Here is a 23,598-nt window from a genome sequence, read left to right on the forward strand (position 1 = left end):
ATGGTTAACCTTAGGATAGCAGTAATGAATAGGCAAACTGGTTACTTGCTTGCAGTAATGTGATTACACATAGGAATAGAAGAGATAAACAATAATTAGGTACCTACGGTAGTTTGCAAAGACATTGGTGTAAATGGCCCCAGTATTAGTTGAAATGAGTTTGACAACAGGTACCTGTAGCTGCAGAGCAGCAGCATTAGCACCAGAATTCACAAAACTAGTAAGTAATTCACAAAGCTAGGAAATACTTGCAGATTGTAGGATAGCAGGTGGGAGTTTGCTGAAGAAATGATTTGGTGCATGAAGTGGATGATGAGGCATACTCCTGTAAGAAAGGTAACTGAATGCTATCATTTCTGAAAACTCAAGCAGCATAGATCTTAAAAAGCCTTGGGTTATCATCAGGGCTGTGGAGTCGGCAAGCCAAACCTCTGACTCCTCAATTCCCATGATTCCGACTCCACCAAAACGGGGTCCAACTCCATGACTCCGACTCCACAGCCCTGGTTATCATGGCACAGGAACTTACTAGGTTACCTGGCATAGGCAAGCACAAAGGGAGACGGATGTAGGGAGGGAAACGAGGCGCTTGAGCCAGGACAGGTGAGTAACACTTGGTAAGATGCCACTAAAACATGGATATCCAGTCTTTGAAAAACATATTTTTTCTTTTATGCATCTATGTAAAAATTGGATACTGAACAATGAGAAGTCAAATGTGGATTGTCACCAATAACTAGAAGAGAAGGAAGGACGCCTTAGAATTTATATGAATGATGAAGATCGTTTGGTTGACATTATTCTCTATGAACGAACTGCTGCCAAACTCTTCTGGAGTTGACTTATCTCTTGGAGAACAAAAGATCGGTCATTGAAAATCATGTGTCAGGTCAGAGTTTGGAGGCCCCACATATACATTAAACTTCAAGTGAAAGGTGTATTTTGTCTTTATGGGCTTTGGCTATTGCTATCCCTTTCGAACAGCTCAGGCTTGTTGAATGTGAGCGCTCTTGATAAAATGCTGGTAGCAGAACTTCATTGAGCAAAATGCCCACAACTTGGAAGTGAAGACAAGGACTGTGGAAAAAGATCTACTGCTCCCTCTGTTTTTACATTAGTCTTACCTTATCTACAGCTAGACTCACTTAGGGATGCCAGACCATATCTATTGCATTGTGTCCTAGAAACCTTATGACTTTCTTTCCCGTAGCCTTGTTTTGACTCGGGGAAGAAAATGCCATAATGTTTGTGCATTTTTTTTATACAAATGTGCTTTTTTCCTATAGAGGAGCATATGGGAAATACTTACGATCACACCACACTTGCATCAAAAAATTGCCAAAGACCTGAAGAAAGTGTGAAAAGTGAAAAAAATGCTAGCTGAATCTGTGCTAAATGACCTCGAAGAAGATTTATACTACAGATGGAATGTTATTTAAAAAGTCATAGAACTTTGGTTTAATTGTGATATTGGAGATATATCTAATTAGAGAGATTTCTCGATTTGCTGCTTTATTTTTTCAAGAGGGGCTGCTCACTGAATTTTTGAAATAAATATCAACCTGGAGCGATTAGCAAGAGATCTAGTATCAGTGGGTCCTCGGTGATGAATGCCACCTAAATTGGACAAGTTACCGTACTAGACACAAATAGCTGCCCATACCCATGAGCTTCTGTGCCTCTGTACACATTGAAAACCTCAAGTTTCTTACCGAAATTTTGGAACCCCTTCATTCTGCCCATTAGCCAGGTTCCTGGAGGTTAGTCTTCCACTAATGAGAAATACTGATGACTATTACTTGACTAACAAAGTCCCAGCTAACTCATTTAATAAAACTATATTGGGGGATCCCACAGGTAATGAGGATTTTTTCTCTCCCTGAAACCAATATGGTTATCTATCATATCTGGAATAATCATATATCAACATAAGGAGATTTCTGTGATAATATATATTACAATGTTTCTAATGTTCATTTGTACTATTGATTTATGGGAAGAAAAGGAGTAGATATTATTTAATAAAGTATTTTAGTTGTGCTTTTGGATGTAGCTCATGTATACATCTGTATTTTGCTTGAATATTCTGACATAATGAAGTATATAACCCATAAGTGTTTGGATTACTTTCTTGACTTGCCACCCTGTCATACATTGTGAGTTCTCCTTGATTGAAATGTGCAGTGAATGAGACATCCTGTCTGTCACATGCCAAGAATGTGTTGCAGGATTCTAGATCAATGACACCATGTTTGTGGTAGACGGAGACAGTGACAAGTTCGATTCTACGAGGACAGGATAATACACTGATTGCAGACTTGCTGTAATAACTCCTAGAATATTACATTTCCATTTTATTAAACTACTAACACACTTTTGTGTTCTGCTTTTTTACGCACCGTTCTGATTTGTTAGAATAACTGCAACTTGCTAGAGCATTGCTAGTCATGTAGATTTCTCTTCAGCCAGAAGTTCTAGGTAATTTGGATGTTGGGGCGATTTCATTTACACTGTACTGAACAATATGGGGCAGGTTCATCAATAATGCGGCCAGGTGTATGACTGAAACCACACAGCTAGTGGTAAATAGCGTGTGCACTACTGATAAATGGTGCTAAGGTAGGTTCCCACACCTTATCAAAAAAAAAAGAAAGAACCTTGCACTCAACTTAAATGCTTGTGTGATTTTTTATTGTAGTACCCAATAAACGTTTCGGTCCACCAACAGGACCTTCCTCAGTTACTACAAGTGAGAAACACATACACCAAAATAATATAACAAAAACCAACAAAAGTACATACATAATTTGAAGAACAAATGTCAGAAATCATGGAGCATCAATAAAATAACAGGTCAAATGAATAGGAGATATAGATATATCAGAATGTCATGCAGAAGAGGACCACGGAAAATATAGAGACACATCATATCTACTGTGTGAAGAAGTGAGGGGGGGGGGGGAATATGTGACACGTACCGTACTGTACTGAAAATCGGGCATAGGAGACAGTGTTGTCTCAGGGCACATGCAAAATCAGCATCTATAGGTGACAGGGAAGGTATGTTAAAGCGTGATAAAGCGATGTGACAGGTGGGGATCCCGAAAAAGGCGTACCTTATATATGCGCTGGACAAAAATTGGTACTGGGGATGAAAGAAAGTACCAAGTAAGTCTTACATAAGTGGAAACTATACACTTGTAGGTAGGAGCTGCGCAGGGTGTATATTACCTTTTAGAGACCTGGAGTGATGTGCCGGTGTCAGACGCGGTGTCCACCGCTGGTCTGATCTGTGGCATGGCGGAACGCTAATAAATAGAGAGAGGGAGTGACCGTACGGGCGTTGTAAGCCAATGTACGGTGTGCGCCGGAGACGCTGAAGTGACGTCACTGGATATGGAGAGTTCCGGTTCATCATAAGTGCGGCTGCGTGTGCTTCATAGTAGTGTGATAGGGGCCGGCGGAAGTGACGAAACTAGGTGTCACTGGGCCGTAGGCAACATACTGCGGTATGTGGCGTTCCACTTTTGAAAGTAAGAAACCAAAGACCCGTGGGAGGATCTTGAGAAGGGCGGTGCCTAGAAGAGATCCGGAGAATAGTATAGAGACTCCGTAGTGGGTGTAGCCATCCAGTGCTGGGTTCAGGCGTGCAGATCAAGGCATGTGAAAGTGGGCTGGTCCAGTGCAGTCGGTGTCAATAGAAGAAGATGGCAGCATAATGACTTCAGTATAGTTGACTCTATCGACAGAGAAGAGAGAAATATAAATAAGACCATCTGCTACTAATAGGAAAATTGTTAAATATACTTGGTAACATAGTATAAGTGATAACAAAGACGACATAGTACATTTGGAAATATCATACAATGTCATAAACAAAATATACAGGGACCGAGTGGGTAATACTGGATACATATGGCCACTAGAAATACCTGTGAATATACATGATGGATTATAAATAACCCCAGCACCGGAATTAAAGGGAAATATAAAGCAGCATCACGGAGGATAATAGGAAAGTATTGGGAAATATTGCAAAACAAATAAACAACAGAGGGTATGGTGTGTGTCATAGATAACTAACCATATAAGAAGGATACTCAGAGAAATGATGCCAGATCATAATCCCTGTTGTTGAGGCCCATTGGGTGGAGGGTCTCTAAAGTGTGGATCCAAAAGGCCTCCCTACGTTTTAAGCGGGCTACCCTATCGCCTCCCCGTCTCATTGGGGGAATGTGCTCAATGACCTGGAATTTTAGTTGTGAGATATTATGACCTTGGGTGGTAAAGTGTGACGGAATAGGCAGTAGGAGATGTTTGCATCGTACGGTAGACTTGTGTTTAGAAATCCTGTCACGTATTGGTTGCGTGGTTTCGCCCACATATAGTAGGCCACATGGACATTTAATCAAATATATTACCCATGATGAGGCGCATGTAAAATAGTCAGGAATGCGGAAAGTTTTTCCTGAATGAGGATGGTGGAAGGAAGAGCCCTTGAGGACATTGTGAGCAATTGAGGCAGGGGAACGTTCCTGTGCGGGGATTTTGTAGGAAACGTTGGCGAGGGGAAGATTTGTTTGAGCCCATATCAGCTTTTACCAACGAGTCTTTAAGGTTCGGGGGACGCTTGAAGCATGGGAGAAACGGATTTTGAAACTCTGGGACATTAGGGTGGGCACTCGCCAGTAGGTGCCAGTGCCTGCGTATAGACCTATGTAAGACATAAGCAAAAGGATGGAATGAGTGTATAAATGGGATCCGGTTTGTGGCTCTATTAGGTCATGGTGGCGAGGATGTTGCTGCGTCTTGGAGGATTGTTGCCGGATACCCACGTTAGGCGAATTTAGTGGCCATTTCCTGTAAACGGAGGGGCCGGAGGTCTGTGTCAGACACAATCTTTGAGACTCGATGGAATTGGGATTTGGGTACCGACTTCTTAGTAGCAGGAGGATGGAAACTCGTATAGTGTAACAAACTGTTACGGTCAGTGCTTTTTGTATAGAGGTCGGTAGAAATAGAACCGTCCGGCTGGAGAATCACCATAGTGTCAAGGAAGTTGATCTTGTTGGAGTCATGGGACATGGTGAATGAAATACCCGGCCAAGCTGTATTGAGCCAATCAAAGAAGGACGCGAGGGCTTTCAACGTGCCCCCCCATATGCAGAAGACATCATCTATGTAACGTCTCCAAAGGAGTACGTTACATAGGAATAGAGAGTTTGGGTATATTTTACTCTCTTCAAAATCAGCCATGTAGCAGTTTGCATAGGGGGCGCTACGTTGGAGCCCATCGCGGTGCCACGGATCTGTAAGTAAAAGTCGTCCTGGAACATAAAGTGGTTACGAGTGAGGATAATGGTCAACAGGTCTACACATAGGTTAACTTGATCATTTTGTAAGCCAAAATGAGTGAGAAGTTTGTGTACTGAATTAATACCCTCTATATGTGGGATTGAAGTGTACAAATCTTTTACATCCATAGTAACCAGTATAGAATGTGGAGGGATATGACCTAGTTCCTTCAAAACATTAAGGAAAGCCCCTGTGTCCAGGATGTATGATTTAGATGTCCGTATTAATGGGGTTAGGATTTTTTCGAGATACACCGCCAATGGGGAAAGTATGGAGTCAGTGGAGGCCACTATCGGCCTCCCTGGTGGTTTCTCCAGGTTTTTATGAATCTTGGGGATAGTGTAGAAAACCGGAATCACTGGATGGGGATTGGTGAGAAACTCGCACGTTTTGGTGTCAAGAACCCCCTATTGTGTATACTTCAGAAGAGTGTCTGAAATAATTTGACGAATGGCGGCCGTAGGGTCCCTTTGTAGTTTTAAATAGATGGTGGTATTGTCCAATTGGCGTGTGATCTCATTAAGGTAATCTGTTTTGTTCATTACCACCAGGGCTCCCCCTTTATCAGCCGGTTTAATAACCAAACTGTTGTCATCTTGTAGGCCTCGGAGGGCCTGACGTTCAGTGATAGTGAGGTTAGGGGGATAAAACAATTTACCCCTATTGATGTCCTCTCGCAGTGTTTTAAACGAGTTTTGTACGAACCCAATAAAGGTCTCCATGGCATGTAAGCCATGTGGGGGCCTAAAACGGCTTTTCGTGTGGAGCCCCAGGCTACGAGATGAAAGAACACTGTTTGAGGGCTCTGTCTGGGATTGGACCGGAACGGAATCTGGTGGGGTGGAAAAATAAGCTTTTAAAATAAGTGACCGAAAGAATCGTTGGAGGTCCATTTCGAGGTCAGAGGTATGACAGCGGTAAGAAGGGCAGAATGACAGTCCCTTTTGTAATACCCTATACTCCGCCACCCCTAGGGATCTGTCCGAGATATTAATCACCAGCGGGTTAATACCTGTGATCTCGTGATTCTCATATGGTCCAAGTCTCTTCCTATGTCCGTGGCCGCGCCTCGTTGTCTTCTTCGCAGATGGCGTTGTCGCTGACCTAAAAAACGAGGAGGGCCGGCTAAGGAAGTGCCCCTTTCTTGTTCCGAGCCTGATGTCGAGTAGTCGAGGGAGGATCGAGGAGCCTGACATGACGAGTTTTGTCGATTGAAGAAGTTGTCCTGCCATCTGTATACTTGTTGTCGTTCGTAGTCCTCTGTGTCTCTATTGAATTTGATACGTTTCCTTTCCTCAGTCTCCCGTCGGTGTTTCTCAATGTTCTTGGATATTTGTTCTCTGAGGGCTGTACGTTCCTCAGGAGGACCAGAAGAAGACAGCTGTGCTTCAATGGACTTGATGGATTCAGTACTTGTTGTGATCGCCTTCTGTAAATGCTCAATTGTCAAAGTGATAATGTCAAAAGAACATTTATTAAGTATCTGTTCATATTTAATGCAATAATCAGAGGAGTCCCGAAAGAGTGTGGGACGGAGTGGTACACGCAGACCCCTAGGGATCCGCTGTGCTCGGAGATACTGAGTGAGTGTGGCACAGTGGAGTTCAATGTTCGTGAAGTGACGGAGCTCCTGTTCCAGGTCCCGTCCCCGTATTTCCCTGGGTGGGATTTTCAGAAAATCGCTATTAAAGGTAGATCGTGCCAGAATACTCGAGGTCTCTTCTGCATTGTAAGAGAAAGTAGTCATGACCAATCAGTGTGCTCCACGTAAGGGGAAGCAATGCTAGTGGTAAATAGCGTGTGCACTACTGATAAATGGTGCTAAGGTAGGTTCCCACACCTTATCAAAATAAAAGAAAGAACCTTGCACTCAACTTAAATGCTTGTGTGATTTTTTATTGTAGTACCCAATAAATGTTTCGGTCCACCATCAGGACCTTCCTCAGTTACTACAAGTGAGAAACACATACACCAAAATAATATAACAAAAACCAACAAAAGTATATACATAATTTGAAGAACAAATGTCAGAAATCGTGGAACATCAATAAAATAACAGGTCAAATGAATAGGAGATATAGATATATCAGAATGTCATGCAGAAGAGGACCACGGAAAATATAAAGACACATCATATCTACTGTGTGAAGAAGTGAGGGGGGGGGGAAATATGTGACACGTACCGTACTGTACTGAAACTTGGGCATAGGAGACAGTGTTGTCTCAGGGCACATGCAAAATCAGCGTCTATAGGTGACAGGGAAGGTATGTTAAAGCGTGATAAAGTGATGTGACAGGTGGGGATCCCGAAAAAGGCGTACCTTACATATGCGCTGGACAAAAATTGGTACTGGGGATGAAAGAAAGTACCAAGTAAGTCTTACATAAGTGGAAACTATACACTTGTAGGTAGGAGCTGCGCAGGGTGTATATTACCTTTTAGAGACCTGGAGTGATGTGCCGGTGTCAGACGCGGTGTCCACCGCTGGTCTGATCTGTGGCATGGCGGAACGCTAATAAATAGAGAGAGGGAGTGACCGTATGGGCGTTGTAAGCCAATGTACGGTGTGCGCCGGAGACGCGGAAGTGACGTCACCGGATATGGAGAGTTCCGGCTCATCATAAGTGCGGCTGCGTGTGCTTCATAGTAGTGTGATAGGGGCCGGCGGAAGTGACGAAACTAGGTGTCACTGGACCGTAGGCAACATACTGCGGTATGTGGCGTTCCACTTTTAAAAGAAAGGAACTAAAGACCCGTGGGAGGATCTTGAGAAGGGCGGTGCCTAGAAGAGATCCGGAGAATAGTATAGAGACTCCGTAGTGGGTGTAGCCATCCAGTGCTGGGTTCAGGCGTGCAGATCAAGGCATGTGAAAGTGGGCTGGTCCAGTGCAGTCGGTATCAATAGAAGAAGACGGCGGCATAATGACTTCAGTATAGTCGACTCTATCGAGAGAGAAGAGAGAAATATAAATAAGACCATCTGCTACTAATAGGAAAATTGTTAAATATACTTGGTAACATAGTATAAGTGATAACAAAGACGACATAGTACATTTGGAAATATCATACAATGTCATAAACAAACCATACAGGGACCGAGTGGGTAATACTGGATACATATGGCCACTAGAAATACCTGTGAATATACATGATGGATTATAAATAACCCCAGCACCGGAATTAAAGGGAAATATAAAGCAGCATCACGGAGGATAATAGGAAAGTATTGGGAAATATTGCAAAACAAATAAACAACAGAGGGTATGGTGTGTGTCATAGATAACTAACCATATAAGAAGGATACTCAGAGAAATGATGCCAGATCATAATCCCTGTTGAGGCCCATTGGGTGGAGGGTCTCTAAAGTGTGGATCCAAAAGGCCTCCCTACATTTTAAGCGGGCTACCCTATCGCCTCCCCGTCTCATTGGGGGAATGTGCTCAATGACCTGGAATTTTAGTTGTGAGATATTATGACCTTGGATGGTAAAGTGTGACGGAATAGGCAGTAGGAGATGTTTGCATCGTACGGTAGACTTGTGTTTAGAAATCCTGTCACGTATTGGTTGCGTGGTTTCGCCCACATATAGTAGGCCACATGGACATTTAATCAAATATATTACCCATGATGAGGCGCATGTAAAATAGTCAGGAATGCGGAAAGTTTTTCCTGAATGAGGATGGTGGAAGGAAGAGCCCTTGAGGACATTGTGACATTGTGAGCAATTGAGGCAGGGGAACGTTCCTGTGCGGGGATTTTGTAGGAAACGTTGGCGAGGGGAAGATTTGTTTGAGCCCATATCAGCTTTTACCAACGAGTCTTTAAGGTTCGGGGGACGCTTGAAGCATGGGAGAAACGGATTTTGAAACTCTGGGACATTAGGGTGGGCACTCGGCAGTAGGTGCCAGTGCCTGCGTATAGACCTATGTAAGACATAAGCAAAAGGATGGAATGAGCGTATAAATGGGATCCGGTTTGTGGCTCTATTAGGTCGTGGTGGCGATGTTGCTGCGTCTTGGAGCATAAAACCTGGAGAAACCACCAGGGAAGGCCAATAGTGGCCTCCACTGTCTCCATACTTTCCCCATTGGCGGTGTATCTCGAAAAAATCCTAACCCCATTAATACGGACATCTAAATCATACATCCTGGACACAGGGGCTTTTTTAATGTTTTGAAGGAACTAGGTCATATCCCTCCACATTCTATACTGGTTACTATGGATGTAAAAGATTTGTATACTTCAATCCCACATATAGAGAGTATTAATTCAGTACACAAACTTCTCACTCATTCTGGCTTACAAAGTGATCAAGTTAACCTATGTGTAGACCTGTTGACCATTATCCTCACTCGTAACCACTTTATGTTCCAGGACGACTTTTACTTACAGATCCGTGGCACCGCGATGGGCTCCAATGTAGCGCCCCCCTATGCAAACTGCTACATGGCTGATTTTGAAGAGAGTAAAATATACCCAAACTCTCTATTCCTATGTAACGTACTCCTTTGGAGATGTTACATAGATGATGTCTTCTGCATATGGGGGGGGCACGTTGGAAGCCCTCGCGTCCTTCTTTGATTGGCTCAATACAGCTTGGCCGGGTATTTCATTCACCATGTCCCATGACTCCAACAAGATCAACTTCCTTGACACTATGGTGATTCTCCAGCCGGACGGTTCTATTTCTACCGACCTCTATACAAAAAGCACTGACCGTAACAGTTTGTTACACTATACGAGTTTCCATCCTCCTGCTACTAAGAAGTCGGTACCTAAATCCCAATTCCATCGAGTCTCAAAGATTGTGTCTGACACAGACCTCCGGCCCCTCCGTTTACAGGAAATGGCCACTAAATTCGCCCAACGTGGGTATCCGGCAACAATCCTCCAAGACGCAGCAACATCCTCGCCACCACGACCTAATAGAGCCACAAACCGGATCCCATTTATACACTCATTCCATCCTTTTGCTTATGTCTTACATAGGTCTATACGCAGGCACTGGCACCTACTGACGAGTGCCCACCCTAATGTCCCAGAGTTTCAAAATACGTTTCTCCCATGCTTCAAGCGTCCCCCGAATTTTAAAGACTCGTTGGTAAAAGCTGATATGGGCTCAAACAAATCTTCCCCTCGCCAACGTTTCCTACAAAATCCCCGCACAGGAACGTTCCCCTGCCTCAATTGCTCACAATGTCCTCAAGGGCTCTTCCTTCCACCATCCTCATTCAGGAAAAACTTTCCGCATTCCTGACTATTTTACATGCGCCTCATCATGGGTAATATATTTGATTAAATGTCCATGTGGCCTACTATATGTGGGCGAAACCACGCAACCAATACGTGACAGGATTTCTAAACACAAGTCTACCGTACGATGCAAACATCTCCTACTGCCTATTCCGTCACACTTTACCACCCAAGGTCATAATATCTCACAACTAAAATTCCAGGTCATTGAGCACATTCCCCCAATAAAACGGGGAGGCGATAGGGTAGCCCGCTTAAAACGTAGGGAGGCCTTTTGGATCCACACTTTAGAGACCCTCCACCCAATGGGCCTCAACAGGGATTATGATCTGGCATCATTTCTCTGAGTATCCTTCTTATATGGTTAGTTATCTATGACACACACCATACCCTCTGTTGTTTATTTGTTTTGCAATATTTCCCAATACTTTCCTATTATCCTCCGTGATGCTGCTTTATATTTCCCTTTAATTCCGGTGCTGGGGTTATTTATAATCCATCATGTATATTCACAGGTATTTCTAGTGGCCATATGTATCCAGTATTACCCACTCGGTCCCTGTATGGTTTGTTTATGACATTGTATGATATTTCCAAATGTACTATGTCGTCTTTGTTATCACTTATACTATGTTACCAAGTATGTTTAACAATTTTCCTATTAGTAGCAGATGGTCTTATTTATATTTCTCTCTTCTCTGTCGATAGAGTCGACTATACTGAAGTCATTATGCCGCCGCAGCTTTTAGTCTCCCATGAAGACTATAGAAGCAACTAAAAAGTTAAAAAAAATGTAAAAAATTTTTAAAAAATATAAAAAGTTCAAATCACCCCTCTTTTGCCCCATTCAAAATAAAACAATTTTAAAAAATAAAAATATTTGATATTGCCAAATTCAGAATCGTCTGATTTATCAAGATATAAAAAGAATTAATCCGATCGGTGAAAAGCGTAACGAGAAAAACAATAAAAAATCCAGAATTACGTTTTTTAGTTGCTGCAACATTGCAATAAAATGCAATAACGGGCGATCAAAACATCATATCTATCCCAAAATGGTGTCAATAAAAATGTCAGCTCCGTGCGCAAGCAGTAAGCGCTCACCCAGCTTCAGATCGTGAAAAATGGAAACGTTATAGGTCTCGGAATATGGCGCCATTTTTTTTTTGCAAACTTGGAATTTTTTTTCACCACTTGAATACAACGAACCTAGACATGTTTGGTGTCTATGAACTCGTAATGACCTGGAGAATCATAATGGCAGGTCATTTAGTGAACATGGTAGACTTGCATTTTTTTGGCAATTCACAGCACTTATAAATTTTTTTCCCGTTTTCCAGTACATGATATGGGAAAAGCAATGGTGTTGTTCAAAATTTAAAACTCGTCCCTCAAAAAAATAAGCCCTCACATGGCCATATTGACGGAAAAATAACACAATTATGGCTCTAAGAAGAAGGGGAGCAAAAAACAGAAACGCAAAATGGAAATACCTCTGGTTCTTAAGGGGTTAAACCTAAGTAAAAGAATGAAAGAATACTCCCAGGTCCCACACATAGACTGGGAGCATTGCTTGTCAGATGCCGGCTGGAGCTTCACAAGGACGTTCCATGAGAAAACAAAGCCTGGACTGTAGCTCGGGGCTGCAGCTGTATTCACCTTCTATGTTTGCCTTGTCAGGTTTCAGGAATTTGGTTTTAAACCTAGTTTGAACTTTGTGTCTTTGGACTTTAACTGTGACCTTCTATCAGAGGAAATGTAATGAGGCTACATGATAGTAACACATATGGCCATGTTATACCCTGAGAACGCTTCCATTTTATATAAGCAAGTGGATAGCTAGATGATTCACTTAATACGAACGATGCTGGTTGTTGAGGACCCCAATAATCCATCTACAGAAGAACACGTACATACTGTATGTTTAAAAATGTACATATACCAGTGGGACAGGGTGTCTACACATGGGGGCATCGCCATAAGGTCAAGGTAAATCAAACCCTCCAGGAGCATTCAGAATTGGCGCTATAGAAGGGCGCTTGCTCTCATCAACTCGGCTTGATCATGGTTACCCATTAATTTACAATTGCCGGAAAAGCGGGAATGGCTGACCACACATGATCATGTCTGCTGCACATGTACAAGGGAGCAGTCAGGCTCCTGCCATACTCGCTAATTGGCAGTGCCTGTTGACATTCACCTAATGTGTATGCCCAGCCTAAGTAAGTGATGCGTATTACTGGGCAGCGTCTGGGAGAGGCGCCATCTCATTGCCTTAGGTTGCCTAACAGGGCTGCGTTTTATAAATTCTAGTCTCTATTTTCTGTGTAAATGAAAATATACTGTTTATCTGGATCTTATTCAGGCACTGGATAAAAAGTTGTGTTATCATATTCCTTATATTTCCATTGGGGTGGAGAGCGATGGAAAGAACATTTTTGAAATTTTCAAATTAAAGAGACTTTCTTGTCTAAGAAGAATTGTCTGCAGTTGTGTGTGATGCGCATACTCACAATTTCTGTGTGTTCCCCTTGGGAGTAAGTGGTGATTGGACCACAGGAATCTGGATACCTGGAGGGCTCCCGATGATCAGCTGTACGGCGCCACATCTGCATGTATCGTGGCTGTGTGACAGTCACAACACCCAGGCTCTCCATGCAGGGCGACACATGCAGCTGCGGGGCCGGACACCTGATTATCGGGAGCGCTCCAGGTATCCAGGTGCCTGCTGCAGATTCTTCGGTAAGCGCTATAGCTTGCTGAGTAAGGGGAAGCTGACAATATTTGCTCATGTTTACTCATGAATATGGAGGACTATGCGGCAGCAGATTTACTAGTCTGCTAGTGATAATCTCCTACTGTTTTATCAAAACTACAGCAAGCAGCCCAGTACGTGACACTGCTGGAATCAGGGCCTTTGTCTTTACATTATGCTACTCTCAGATTAGGTGGCAAAAACCTGATGACATCCCTGTTAAGATTAAAGGTACCTTCACATTAAGCGACGCTGCAGCGATAGCGACAACGATGCCGATCGCTGCAGCGTCGCTGTTTGATCGCTGGAGAGCTGTCACACAGACCGCTCTCCAGCGACCAACGATGCCGAGGTCCCCGGGTAACCAGGGTAAACGTCGGGTTACTAAGCGCAGGGCCGCGCTTAGTAACCCGATGTTTACCCTGGTTACCAGCGTAAAATGTAAAAAAAACAAACAGTACATACTTACATTCACGTCCCCCGGCGTCCGCTTCCTGCACTGACTGAGCGCCGGCCCTAACAGCAGAGCGGTGACGTCACCGCTGTGCTGTACTTTCACTTTCACTTTACGGCGCTCAGTCAGTGTGGGAAGCGGACGCCGGGGGACGCGAAGGTGAGTATGTACTGTTTGTTTTTTTACATTTTACACTGGTAACCAGGGTAAACATCGGGTTACTAAGCGCGGCCCTGCGCTTAGTAACCCGATGTTTACCCTGGTTACCAGTGTAAAACATCGCTGGTATCGTTGCTTTTGGTGTCAAACACGACGATACACACTGATCTGACGACCAAATAAAGTTCTGGACTTTCAACAACGACCAGCGATATCACAGCAGGATCCTGATCGCTGCTGCGTGTCAAACTCAACGATATCGCTATCCAGGACGCTGCAACGTCACGGATCGCTAGCGATATCGTTTAGTGTGAAGGTACCTTTAGACACAAGTGTGTGCATTGGTAGTTGTTCTTCCTCTTTAGGTCTCTTTTTGGGGCTGGATTGGGACGTTTAATTGCATTTTGTTAGCAACGTTTAGAATTTTAATATTTACCCAAGTGTTGGAACCAAGGAGTGTACTAAAAGCAAATTAGGCTGCTGCTATTGAAGTGATTGCCCAGGTAATTCTTCTTTATGTGACATAAGGGATCATTGTGACCCAATTAATGAGAATGGCTGCTTTCATTGGTCAGGATTTTTGTCAGTAGTTTGCATTGGTATTTGTGAGCCAAAAAATGAGTTACATGCTTCCATTATATTTTCTATAAAGGGTCTGCTCATGGTTTTGGCTTCCAGCCATAATTATAGAAATGCAATTATGTGAAAGTGAATGGCAATGGTGAATGGCAGTGAGGAATGGCAGTGGTGAATGGCAGTGGTGAATGGCAGTGGTGAATGGCAGAGGTGAATGGCAGTGGTGAATGGCAATGGTGAATGACAGTGGTGAATGGCAGAGGTGAATGGCAGTGGTGAATGGCAGAGGTGAATGGCAGTGGTGAATGGCAGTGGTGAATGGCAATAGTGAATGACAGTGGTGAATGGCAGTGGTGAATGGCAATGGTGAATGGCAGTGGTGAATGGCAGTGATAAATGGCAGTGGTGAATGGCAATGGTGAATGACAGTGGTTGAATGACAGTGGTGAATGGCAGTAGTGAGTGGCAATGGTGAATGACAGTGGTGAATGGCAGAGGTGAATGGCAGTGGTGAATGGCAATTTTGAATGGCAGAGGTGAATGGCAGTGGTGAATGGCAATTTTGAATGGCAGTGGTGAATGGCAGAGGTGAATGGCAGAGGTGAATGGCAGTGGTGAATGGCAGTGGTGAATGGCAGTGATGAATGGCAGTGGTGAATGGCAATGGTGAATGACAGTGGTGAATGGCAGAGTTGAATGGCAGTGGTGAATGTCACTTTTGAATGGCAGTGGTGAATGGCAGAGGTATTTTACTAATGAACCCTTGGAATGAGCCCAAGGGTGATACCCAGACTTTTGCTGCTGATATTCCTCATAAGTGCCTGCAGATCCGTAATATTTTTTCTTTTGCTCACTATGATTGTTGAATTGATTGCGGATTTGATGAGTATAGCTTTAGAATCTGCGTTCAAATTCTCATCAAATCCTTAAGTGTCTGAAGAGATAAAACTGCTCCTGTTTGATATCTTCAGACCAGGGGTCTCAAATTTAACTGGGTATATGGGCTGCATATAGAAAATGTTTTAATTTGGTTGGCTGCATTCTTTGAAGGACAAAGTGACATTGTTAGTGATACAATTTTTTTTCTATATATCATTTTTGCCATGTTTTTTTTTTTAAATGTTAGCACTTGGGTCATGATGGATGTGGTGATAACAAATGCAAATTGCCTCTTCAGAGAAAAAGAGGACTTGAACTCTATAGCGCCACCTGTTGGAAGTAGCGATCCTACAAGTCACAATCAACCCTTTAACGAGTCTTGCAATATGACTTAGGATAAAAGCCAAATCAGTATCTCAATTCGCAGACACGGTGTTTCGGGCTGGTGGCCCTCGTCAGTGCGAAGCACGAGAACTAGGCTAGGTGAATGTGTACTCATATTGTAGTTATGACCCCATATTGTAGTTATGTCCCCATCCAGCTCCCTATATTGTATATACAGTAAGTCCCCATCAATGTTCCCATATTGTAGTTATGTCCCCATTCAAGTTCTCATATTGTAGTCATGTCCCCATATCCAGATCCCCATATTGTAGTCACGTCCCTAGGTTTTAGTGGAGGAAAATTGAAAAAAAGGTGAAGCAAAGAATTTGGTCAATTCTGTACTAAGGCTACGTTCACATTTGCGTTGTTGGGCGCAGCGTCGGTGCGCAAAACGCATGCACAACGCAGTGTTTTGTGACGCATGCGTCCAACGTTACAAAAATTGACACTTCACTTTTTTTTTTTTCAAAAGACGCATGTGTCGAACAACGCAGGACAACGCAGGCACTTGCGCCCTATGCGTTTTCTATAGACACTAATGTTTTTTTTGGAGCATTTACGACGCAAGTGCGACGCATGCGTTTTTAAAAAAATTAGGACGCAGGAAAACTGCAACATGTAGCGTCCCCTGCGCCCTGTCTTGTTCGTCTATATGACGCATGCGTCGTAAAACGCTAGAAAACGCATACCGATGCATGTCCATGCGCCCCCCATGTTAAAGATAGGGGCGCATGACGCATGCGTCGGTATGCGTCGACGACGCTGCGCCCAACAACGCAAATGTGAATGTAGCCTTATATCCCCCATCCTGGTATATATATGTCCCCAATTCAGGTATACATGGCTCCCTCATCCCTATCCTGGTATGCATGGCCTACTCATCCCCATCCTGGTATGCATGGCCCCCTCTTCCCTATCCTGATATACATTGCCCCATTAGAAAAACATAAAAAAAGCATAAACCATTCTACTTACCTTCCCTGCACTCCCTTGCAGCATTTTGTTCTGATGCAGCTGATTTATGCTTGTAGGCAGCACATGGCAGTGACGTCATGCGCTGCTTACAAGCAGAGGACAGCTGCCAGAATACTCACTGCTCCACATGCCCTGGACTGTAGGAGTGGAGAGCAGTGAATATTTATTGATCCGTAATAGTGGGCACAGTAGCCGGCTTCCTGCGGCATGGCGATCACGTGTACTCACTTCTTAAGGGAATGAATATTCACTGCTCTCTACCCCCATAGGTGTAGAGAGCAGTGAATATTCATTCACTTTAGTAGCGGGCACACGTGATCACCCGGCGGCTGCGCTTACTGTGGCGGCTATTATAGAGAAATGAATATTCACTGCTCTCCACTTCCATGGGCGTGGAGAGTCGTGAATAATCACTTCTCTTTAGTAGCGGGCACAGGGGTTAGCTGCGGCAGTTGGCTCCTGCCTCCCGTGCCCCGCAGCTCCACCGGTGCCGCTCCCCCACCTTCCCCTCACAGCAGGTACATCACTTCAATTGAATGTGTGTCTAAGGATGCTGAAATAAAATGCTGCCATTGGTGAATCCCCTGAACCGGGCAGGGATACCAAGGGGTCTACAGTGCCTGAGGGCCGCATGAGGCAGCCTAAGGGGCCACAAATGTTTCAAACCCCTGCTTTAGACCATGGCTAAGATTTCCCAGTATGTGTGTAACAACCTACGTACGCTTTAATATATCATTGTAAGCCAAAAGGAAATGACAACTTCATACATGTAAATCTGATACAAACTAATCTGGCTGTATGCTATACTGGCTTGTAGGGTCAGTAGGCTCATTTGGATATTAAGCAGTGATGCAAAATGTGTCGTTGGAAGAGTGATAAATCACAATGATAGTCCGTGTATAACTACACATGATTATCAGCAGAAAGTATCTACACTATAAGCGCTTTTATTTCTACAACTACACATTCGCCAATAATCATGACTTTTTACTGTAGAAGATACATACTGGACTGGACTGGACTGCTGCCTTCGTTCTTGTGTTTAACAGTTGAAGGACCCCATCAATCGTTTTATCCTTTTGTGCTGTCATTTTGTCTAGACTTAATCATTAACTGCACATAATTTATGGCTGATGTGAATTTCCGCTGGTGTTAGTGAATTTTCTAGGTAAAGTACTATGTTAGTAGGTGGCAGCGAAAATGTAGTACCTGACAAGTGTACTGTGGGTCAAGTGTGAACAGCAAGGCCTGGGAGCCATGTGCGGCTTGTAACACTTAACCAGAATGTAAGCCTCCTGATTCCTGTGTTGCACCCCATTGAAGTACATAGTCTCCTTCATGGAGTACACACACAGGGAGAGTGACCACATTCTTCCCATAGGTGGGAGTCCTAAAGCTGACGCCGCCTCTTTTCAGACATGCATAGTCCATACTTCCAGTATTTAATAAATGTCTAAGATGGTAATACTCCTTGGCACCCCTGGGATTGGTTTAGTCATAGAATGTGCCCCGTGGACCAGAAAGGTTCTGCACCACTGATAAAGGGTCACATAGTATATTACCCAGTAATTAAAAGGGTTGTCCGGCCTTGTGGTGAAAGTCACTCTTCGTGACAGCAGACTCCTGAATCCTTACAGCACATATGCACTGTACACTGTCAGGTTTTTCCCGTGTCGCTGCCGAGAACAGGCGGTCATGTAACCACATGTATGTGATTTTGCTAACGTGGTCACATGCCGACTAGACATACTCAGCCTCACTCAATAGATGTGAATTAAGTGAGGCAGAGCACATTTAGTCGGAATGTGGCTTAAATTATGCAAATCACATTCTTCAGGTCATATGACCGCCAGTCTCGGGAGAAACCTGACAGAGTACATTGCGTGTCTTGTAAGGATTCAGAAGTCTGCAGTGAATGCAGACTTTCACCACAAGACCAGATAACCCCTTTAATAGAAATGCATTTCATTGCGTAAAATGGCTCTGGAGACCTGTTCTTACCAATGCAATGAAAAGATTGTAGCAGTACTGACTTTACTTGTGGGGGGCTCTTAGACATTGGTGAGGTTCAGTATCTGTATGTAGGATGCAACTCATGGCGCACAATATATAGGATGCATATACAAGGGTACACTTATAAAATATTGTCACACATTGTAGTACTAGCTTTGGATGTAATCAAACATTTTTCACATACAATACCTCTTTAATTAATACTTGCTAATCCAAAGTATCAGCAATCAGCTAAAGACAGGCCAGACTTGCCATACATTTAGGAATGATGAAATTTCACATATTGACGAAGCATTATTCAAACGCGCGTTGGGAGTTAGGAGGGTGAGCGTCACCATGTCCCTATTATTACATGCACTATTTGCACTTTACATTACTTATTGTATAGGACTTTCACACTGTTGGCACCTCAATTTATACCTTTTCTACTCTTCATGTATTTGAATTAATTACTTTTCCATTTCCTAATGGCAACTTACTGTATACATGCCACTTCATTTTTGGAACAGTCCACTATCTGCTATCTATTTAACCTGTGACAGACATTAAGGTATTTGCATTCTTTTGCTCAGGTGTCATTTTGTATTGCTTTGTTCTATGGAACCATTTTTCCGCTTTGGCTCACCCACCATTTTTGGTCTGTTTGTTACGTTGGATATTTACTCTTTTTTAATGATTATTTAATAAAGATTTTTGTTCATTTTTTATCCATTTACTTTTTTCTTGGTTTTGCATGTGATTGTTGCTTTTGGGACGTGCACTTTGGTCAGGGTTACAACCCTTGTCTCTTGCTACATGTTGGCCGACAGGCTCCATGCATCTCGTTTATATAGGACACCCGCAGGATCAGATGTGATGTTGATATACCTTGAACCTTTTTTTCTTTTGGATTTGTAATTTTCAACTACTATTTGTAGCTTGCTTCTAATGGTTGCTTTGGTTTCTTCACAGGCTTTAAATCGGGGCATAGCAGCCGTTAAAGAAGATGCCATTGAGATGCTTGCCAGCTATGGCCTGGCATATTCCCTAATGAAGTTCTTTACCGGTCCTATGAGTGACTTCAAGAATGTCGGGCTTGTATTTGTGAATAGCAAGAGGGATCGGACAAAGGCTGTACTATGTATGGTGGTGGCCGGCATTGTGGCCGCTGTCTTTCATACCCTCATAGGTATGTACACTATATTGCTTTTGGTTATTACAAATGTAAGAAAATAACTACACGTTGATGTCATGTGATTTCCGTTTTAAAGAGGACCTGTCACTAGATTATGTAAGAGTGATTCTGGAATAGTTTTATTTTTCTGTACCACTCCACATGGTAATATAGGTCACCCAATATACAATTGTCTCCAGTAGCAAGAAGGGACAACTCGGGTCTCCAGAGAACACATGGAGCCACGCTACAGTCATCTCCTTTTATGTAGGCGTTTGCTTTTTCCCCTCCGTACAAACGTTTCCTCACCCCAAATTATGTCTCTCAATGCTTCATTGGGGGACACAAAAAGAATGGGTAATATGCTGGCACCTGGAGGCTGACTCTAAGGCCGGCCTCACACTAGCGAGTTTTACGGACGTATGAGCGCATAAACTACGTCCGTAAAACTCGCAAAATAAACGGCACAATTATTCTCAATGGGGCTGCTCCTATTAGCCGTATATTACGGTTCAGTATTATACGGCTTTCTACGGCCGTACAAAATCGCAGCATGCTGCGTTTGTCACCGTATTGCGCAAAAAAATCGCCAATGAAAGTCTATGGGGGCGAGAAAAATACGGATTCCACACGGACCAGCAGTGTGACTTGCGAGAAATACGCAGCGCTGTTAGTGAAAAGTCGGTAATTCAATTGCCGGCTTTTAATTTCTCCTGCACAAACCCGACAGGATATGAGACATGGTTTACATACAGTAAACCATCTCATATCCCCCTTTTTTTGCATATTCCACACTACTAATGTTAGTAGTGTGTATGTGCAAAATTTCAGCGCTGTAGCTGCTGAAATAAAGGGTTAAATGGCGGAAAAAATTGGCATGGGCTCCCGCGCAATTTTCTCCGCCAGAGTGGTAAAGCCAGTGACTGAGGGCAGATATTAATAGCCAGGAGAGGGTCCATGGTTATTGGCCCCCCGTGGCTACAAACATCTGCCCCCAGCCACCCCAGAAAAGGCACATCTGGAAGATGCGCCTATTCTGGCACTTAGCCTCTCTCTTCCCACTCCCTGTAGCGGTGGGATATGGGGTAATGAAGGGTTAATGCCACCTTGCTATTGGAAGGTGACATTAAGCCAGATTAATAATGGAGAGGCGTCAATTATGACACCTATCCATTATTAATCCAATTGTTGGAAAGGGTTAAAAAACACACACACACATGATTTAAAAGTAGTTTAATGAAATAAACACAGCGGTTGTTGTAATAATTTATTGTTCTCTTAATCCATCAGGAACACCCTCGCTTGGAAAAATAATAAACACACAAGATACATACCTTCTGGTGAACCGTCTCGTCCCACGAAGTAATCCATCTGAAGGGGTTAACTAATATTACAGGCAGAGCTGCGATAAACCACTCGCTGGTGCCTGTAATCCCCGGGTGCTGAAAGGAAAGCAGTGATCTGTACTTACATTGAGTCGCGGTGAGGCGCCCTCTGGTGGATGTTCTCATGAACTGCAGCCTGGGAACTTTTTCCCACGCTCCAGGTCATATGAGGACATCCACCAGGGGGCGCATCACCGCGACTGAAGGAAATGTAGGTCAATGACCTACATTTCATTCATTCGCCGGGGATTACAGGCACGGAGCACACCGCTGCATTAGCAGGGCTCCTGCCTGTAATATTAGTTAACCCCTTCAGATGGATTACATCGTGGGACGTGATCGGACATCAGAAGGTATTTATCTTGTGCGTTTATTATTTTTCCAAGCGAGGGTGTTCCTGATGGATTGAGAGAACAATAAATTATTACAACAACCGCTGTGTTTATTTCATTAAAATACTTTTAAATCATGTGTGTGTGTGTTTTTTAACCCTTTCGTACTATTGGATTAATAATGGATAGGTGTCATAATTGACGCCTCTCCATTATTAATCTGGCTTAATGTCACCTTCCAATAGCAAGGTGGCATTAACCCTTCATTACCCCATATCCCCCTGCTACACGGGAGTGGGAAGAGAGTGGCCAAGTGCCAGAATAGGCGCATCTTCCAGATGTGCCTTTTCTGGGGTGGCTGGGGGCAGATGTTTTTAGCCACGGGGGGGCCAATAACCATGGACCCTCTCCTGGCTATTAATATCTGCCCTCGGTCACTGGCTTTACCATTCTGGCGGAGAAAATTGCGCGGGAGCCCACGCCAATTTTTTCCGCCATTTAACCCTTTATTTCAGCAGCTACAGCGCTGAAATTTTGCACATACACACTACTAACATTAGTAGTGTGGAATATGCAAAAAAAAGGGGATATGAGATGGTTTACTGTATGTAAACCATGTCTCATATCCTGTCGGGTTTGTGCAGGAGAAATGAAAAGCCGGCAATTGAATTACCGGCTTTTAACACATATCGCGCTGAATGAAATCTAAATACAGAATATATATATATGTGTCTCAATGACATATATATATATATATATATATACTGTATATATATATATATATATATATATATATATATACTGTATATATGTTTTCCCGAACATTTGAGCACATAAATCCATTAGATGTCGGTTTTGCAAGCCTGCGCGAAAATCTCGCAGTACGGATGCCATACGGATTACATACGGAGGATGCCATGCGCAAAATACGCTGACACACCCTGACTACGGATCAATATTTTGGGAACATTTCTCCGTATTACGGCCGTAGTACGGACGTATAATACGTGGCGTATTGTCTTACGCCCAGTGTGAGGCCGGCCTGAGAATACATCTTTAAAAAAAAAAAATGTCTGCTCTTCCCCAAGTCTACACCTGTTCAGCTGATATCCACCTGTTCAGTTTAGCTTAGTGTTCAGTCCACATCTTTGCATAACTCTTACCTTTGTATCGATGGATGCAAGTCTTAGGGCCCCTTTCCACTTGCGAGAGAAAAAATGGTCCGATTAATGGACCGAAAAAACAGAGGAAAATCGTGCAAGTGTCATGCGAGTGTCATGCGATTTTTTTATCGCAACATCCGTATGGCATCCGTATTGCTGTCCGATTTTTACGCACCGGTGTCCTTTGAAAAGCCGGCAAATCAGTGCTGTGTACAGTAAAATCACACTGACAGGTTAGAATAGAATAGATATATACACATAGAATGTGTATATATACATATATATATGTCAGTGAGACACCTATATATGTATATTTATATTTAATGCAGCGCTAGATAGCATTAAAGCCGCTAATTCAATTGCCGGCTTTTGCTCTCTCCTTCCCAAACCCGACATGATATGAGACATGGTTTACATACAGTAAACCATGTCATATCCCCTTTTTTTTTGCATATTCCACACTACTAATGTTAGTAGTGTGTATGTGCAAAATTTGGCCGCTGTAGCTGCTAAAATAAAGGGTTAAATGGCGGAAAAAATTGGCGTGGGCTCCCGCGCAATTTTCTCTGCCAAAGCGGTAAAGCCAGTGACTGAGGGCAGATATTAATAGCCTAGAGAGGGTCCATGGTTATTGGCCCCCCTGGCTACAAACATCTGCCCCCAGCCACCCCAGAAAAGGCACATCTGGAAGATGCGCCTATTCTGGCACTTGGCCACTCTCTTCCCACTCCCGTGTAGCGGTGGGATATGGGGTAATGAAG

General features: G+C 43.4%; 1 protein-coding gene across 2 annotated transcripts in view; it reads left to right on the plus strand.

Annotated features, from left to right (window-relative positions):
• Window positions 1–23,598, plus strand: part of ANKH (ANKH inorganic pyrophosphate transport regulator) — a 180,069-nt gene that overhangs the window by 78,702 nt on the left and 77,769 nt on the right. For both annotated transcript variants that reach the window (XM_077269709.1, XM_077269710.1), the window contains exon 2: window positions 19,756–19,972. In XM_077269709.1, the coding sequence (XP_077125824.1) occupies window positions 19,756–19,972 (217 nt within the window). The remainder of the gene's footprint in view (window positions 1–19,755; window positions 19,973–23,598) is intronic.

This window comes from Ranitomeya variabilis, chromosome 6, assembly GCF_051348905.1.
Source record: "Ranitomeya variabilis isolate aRanVar5 chromosome 6, aRanVar5.hap1, whole genome shotgun sequence".
NCBI classification, from domain to species: Eukaryota; Metazoa; Chordata; class Amphibia; order Anura; family Dendrobatidae; genus Ranitomeya; species Ranitomeya variabilis.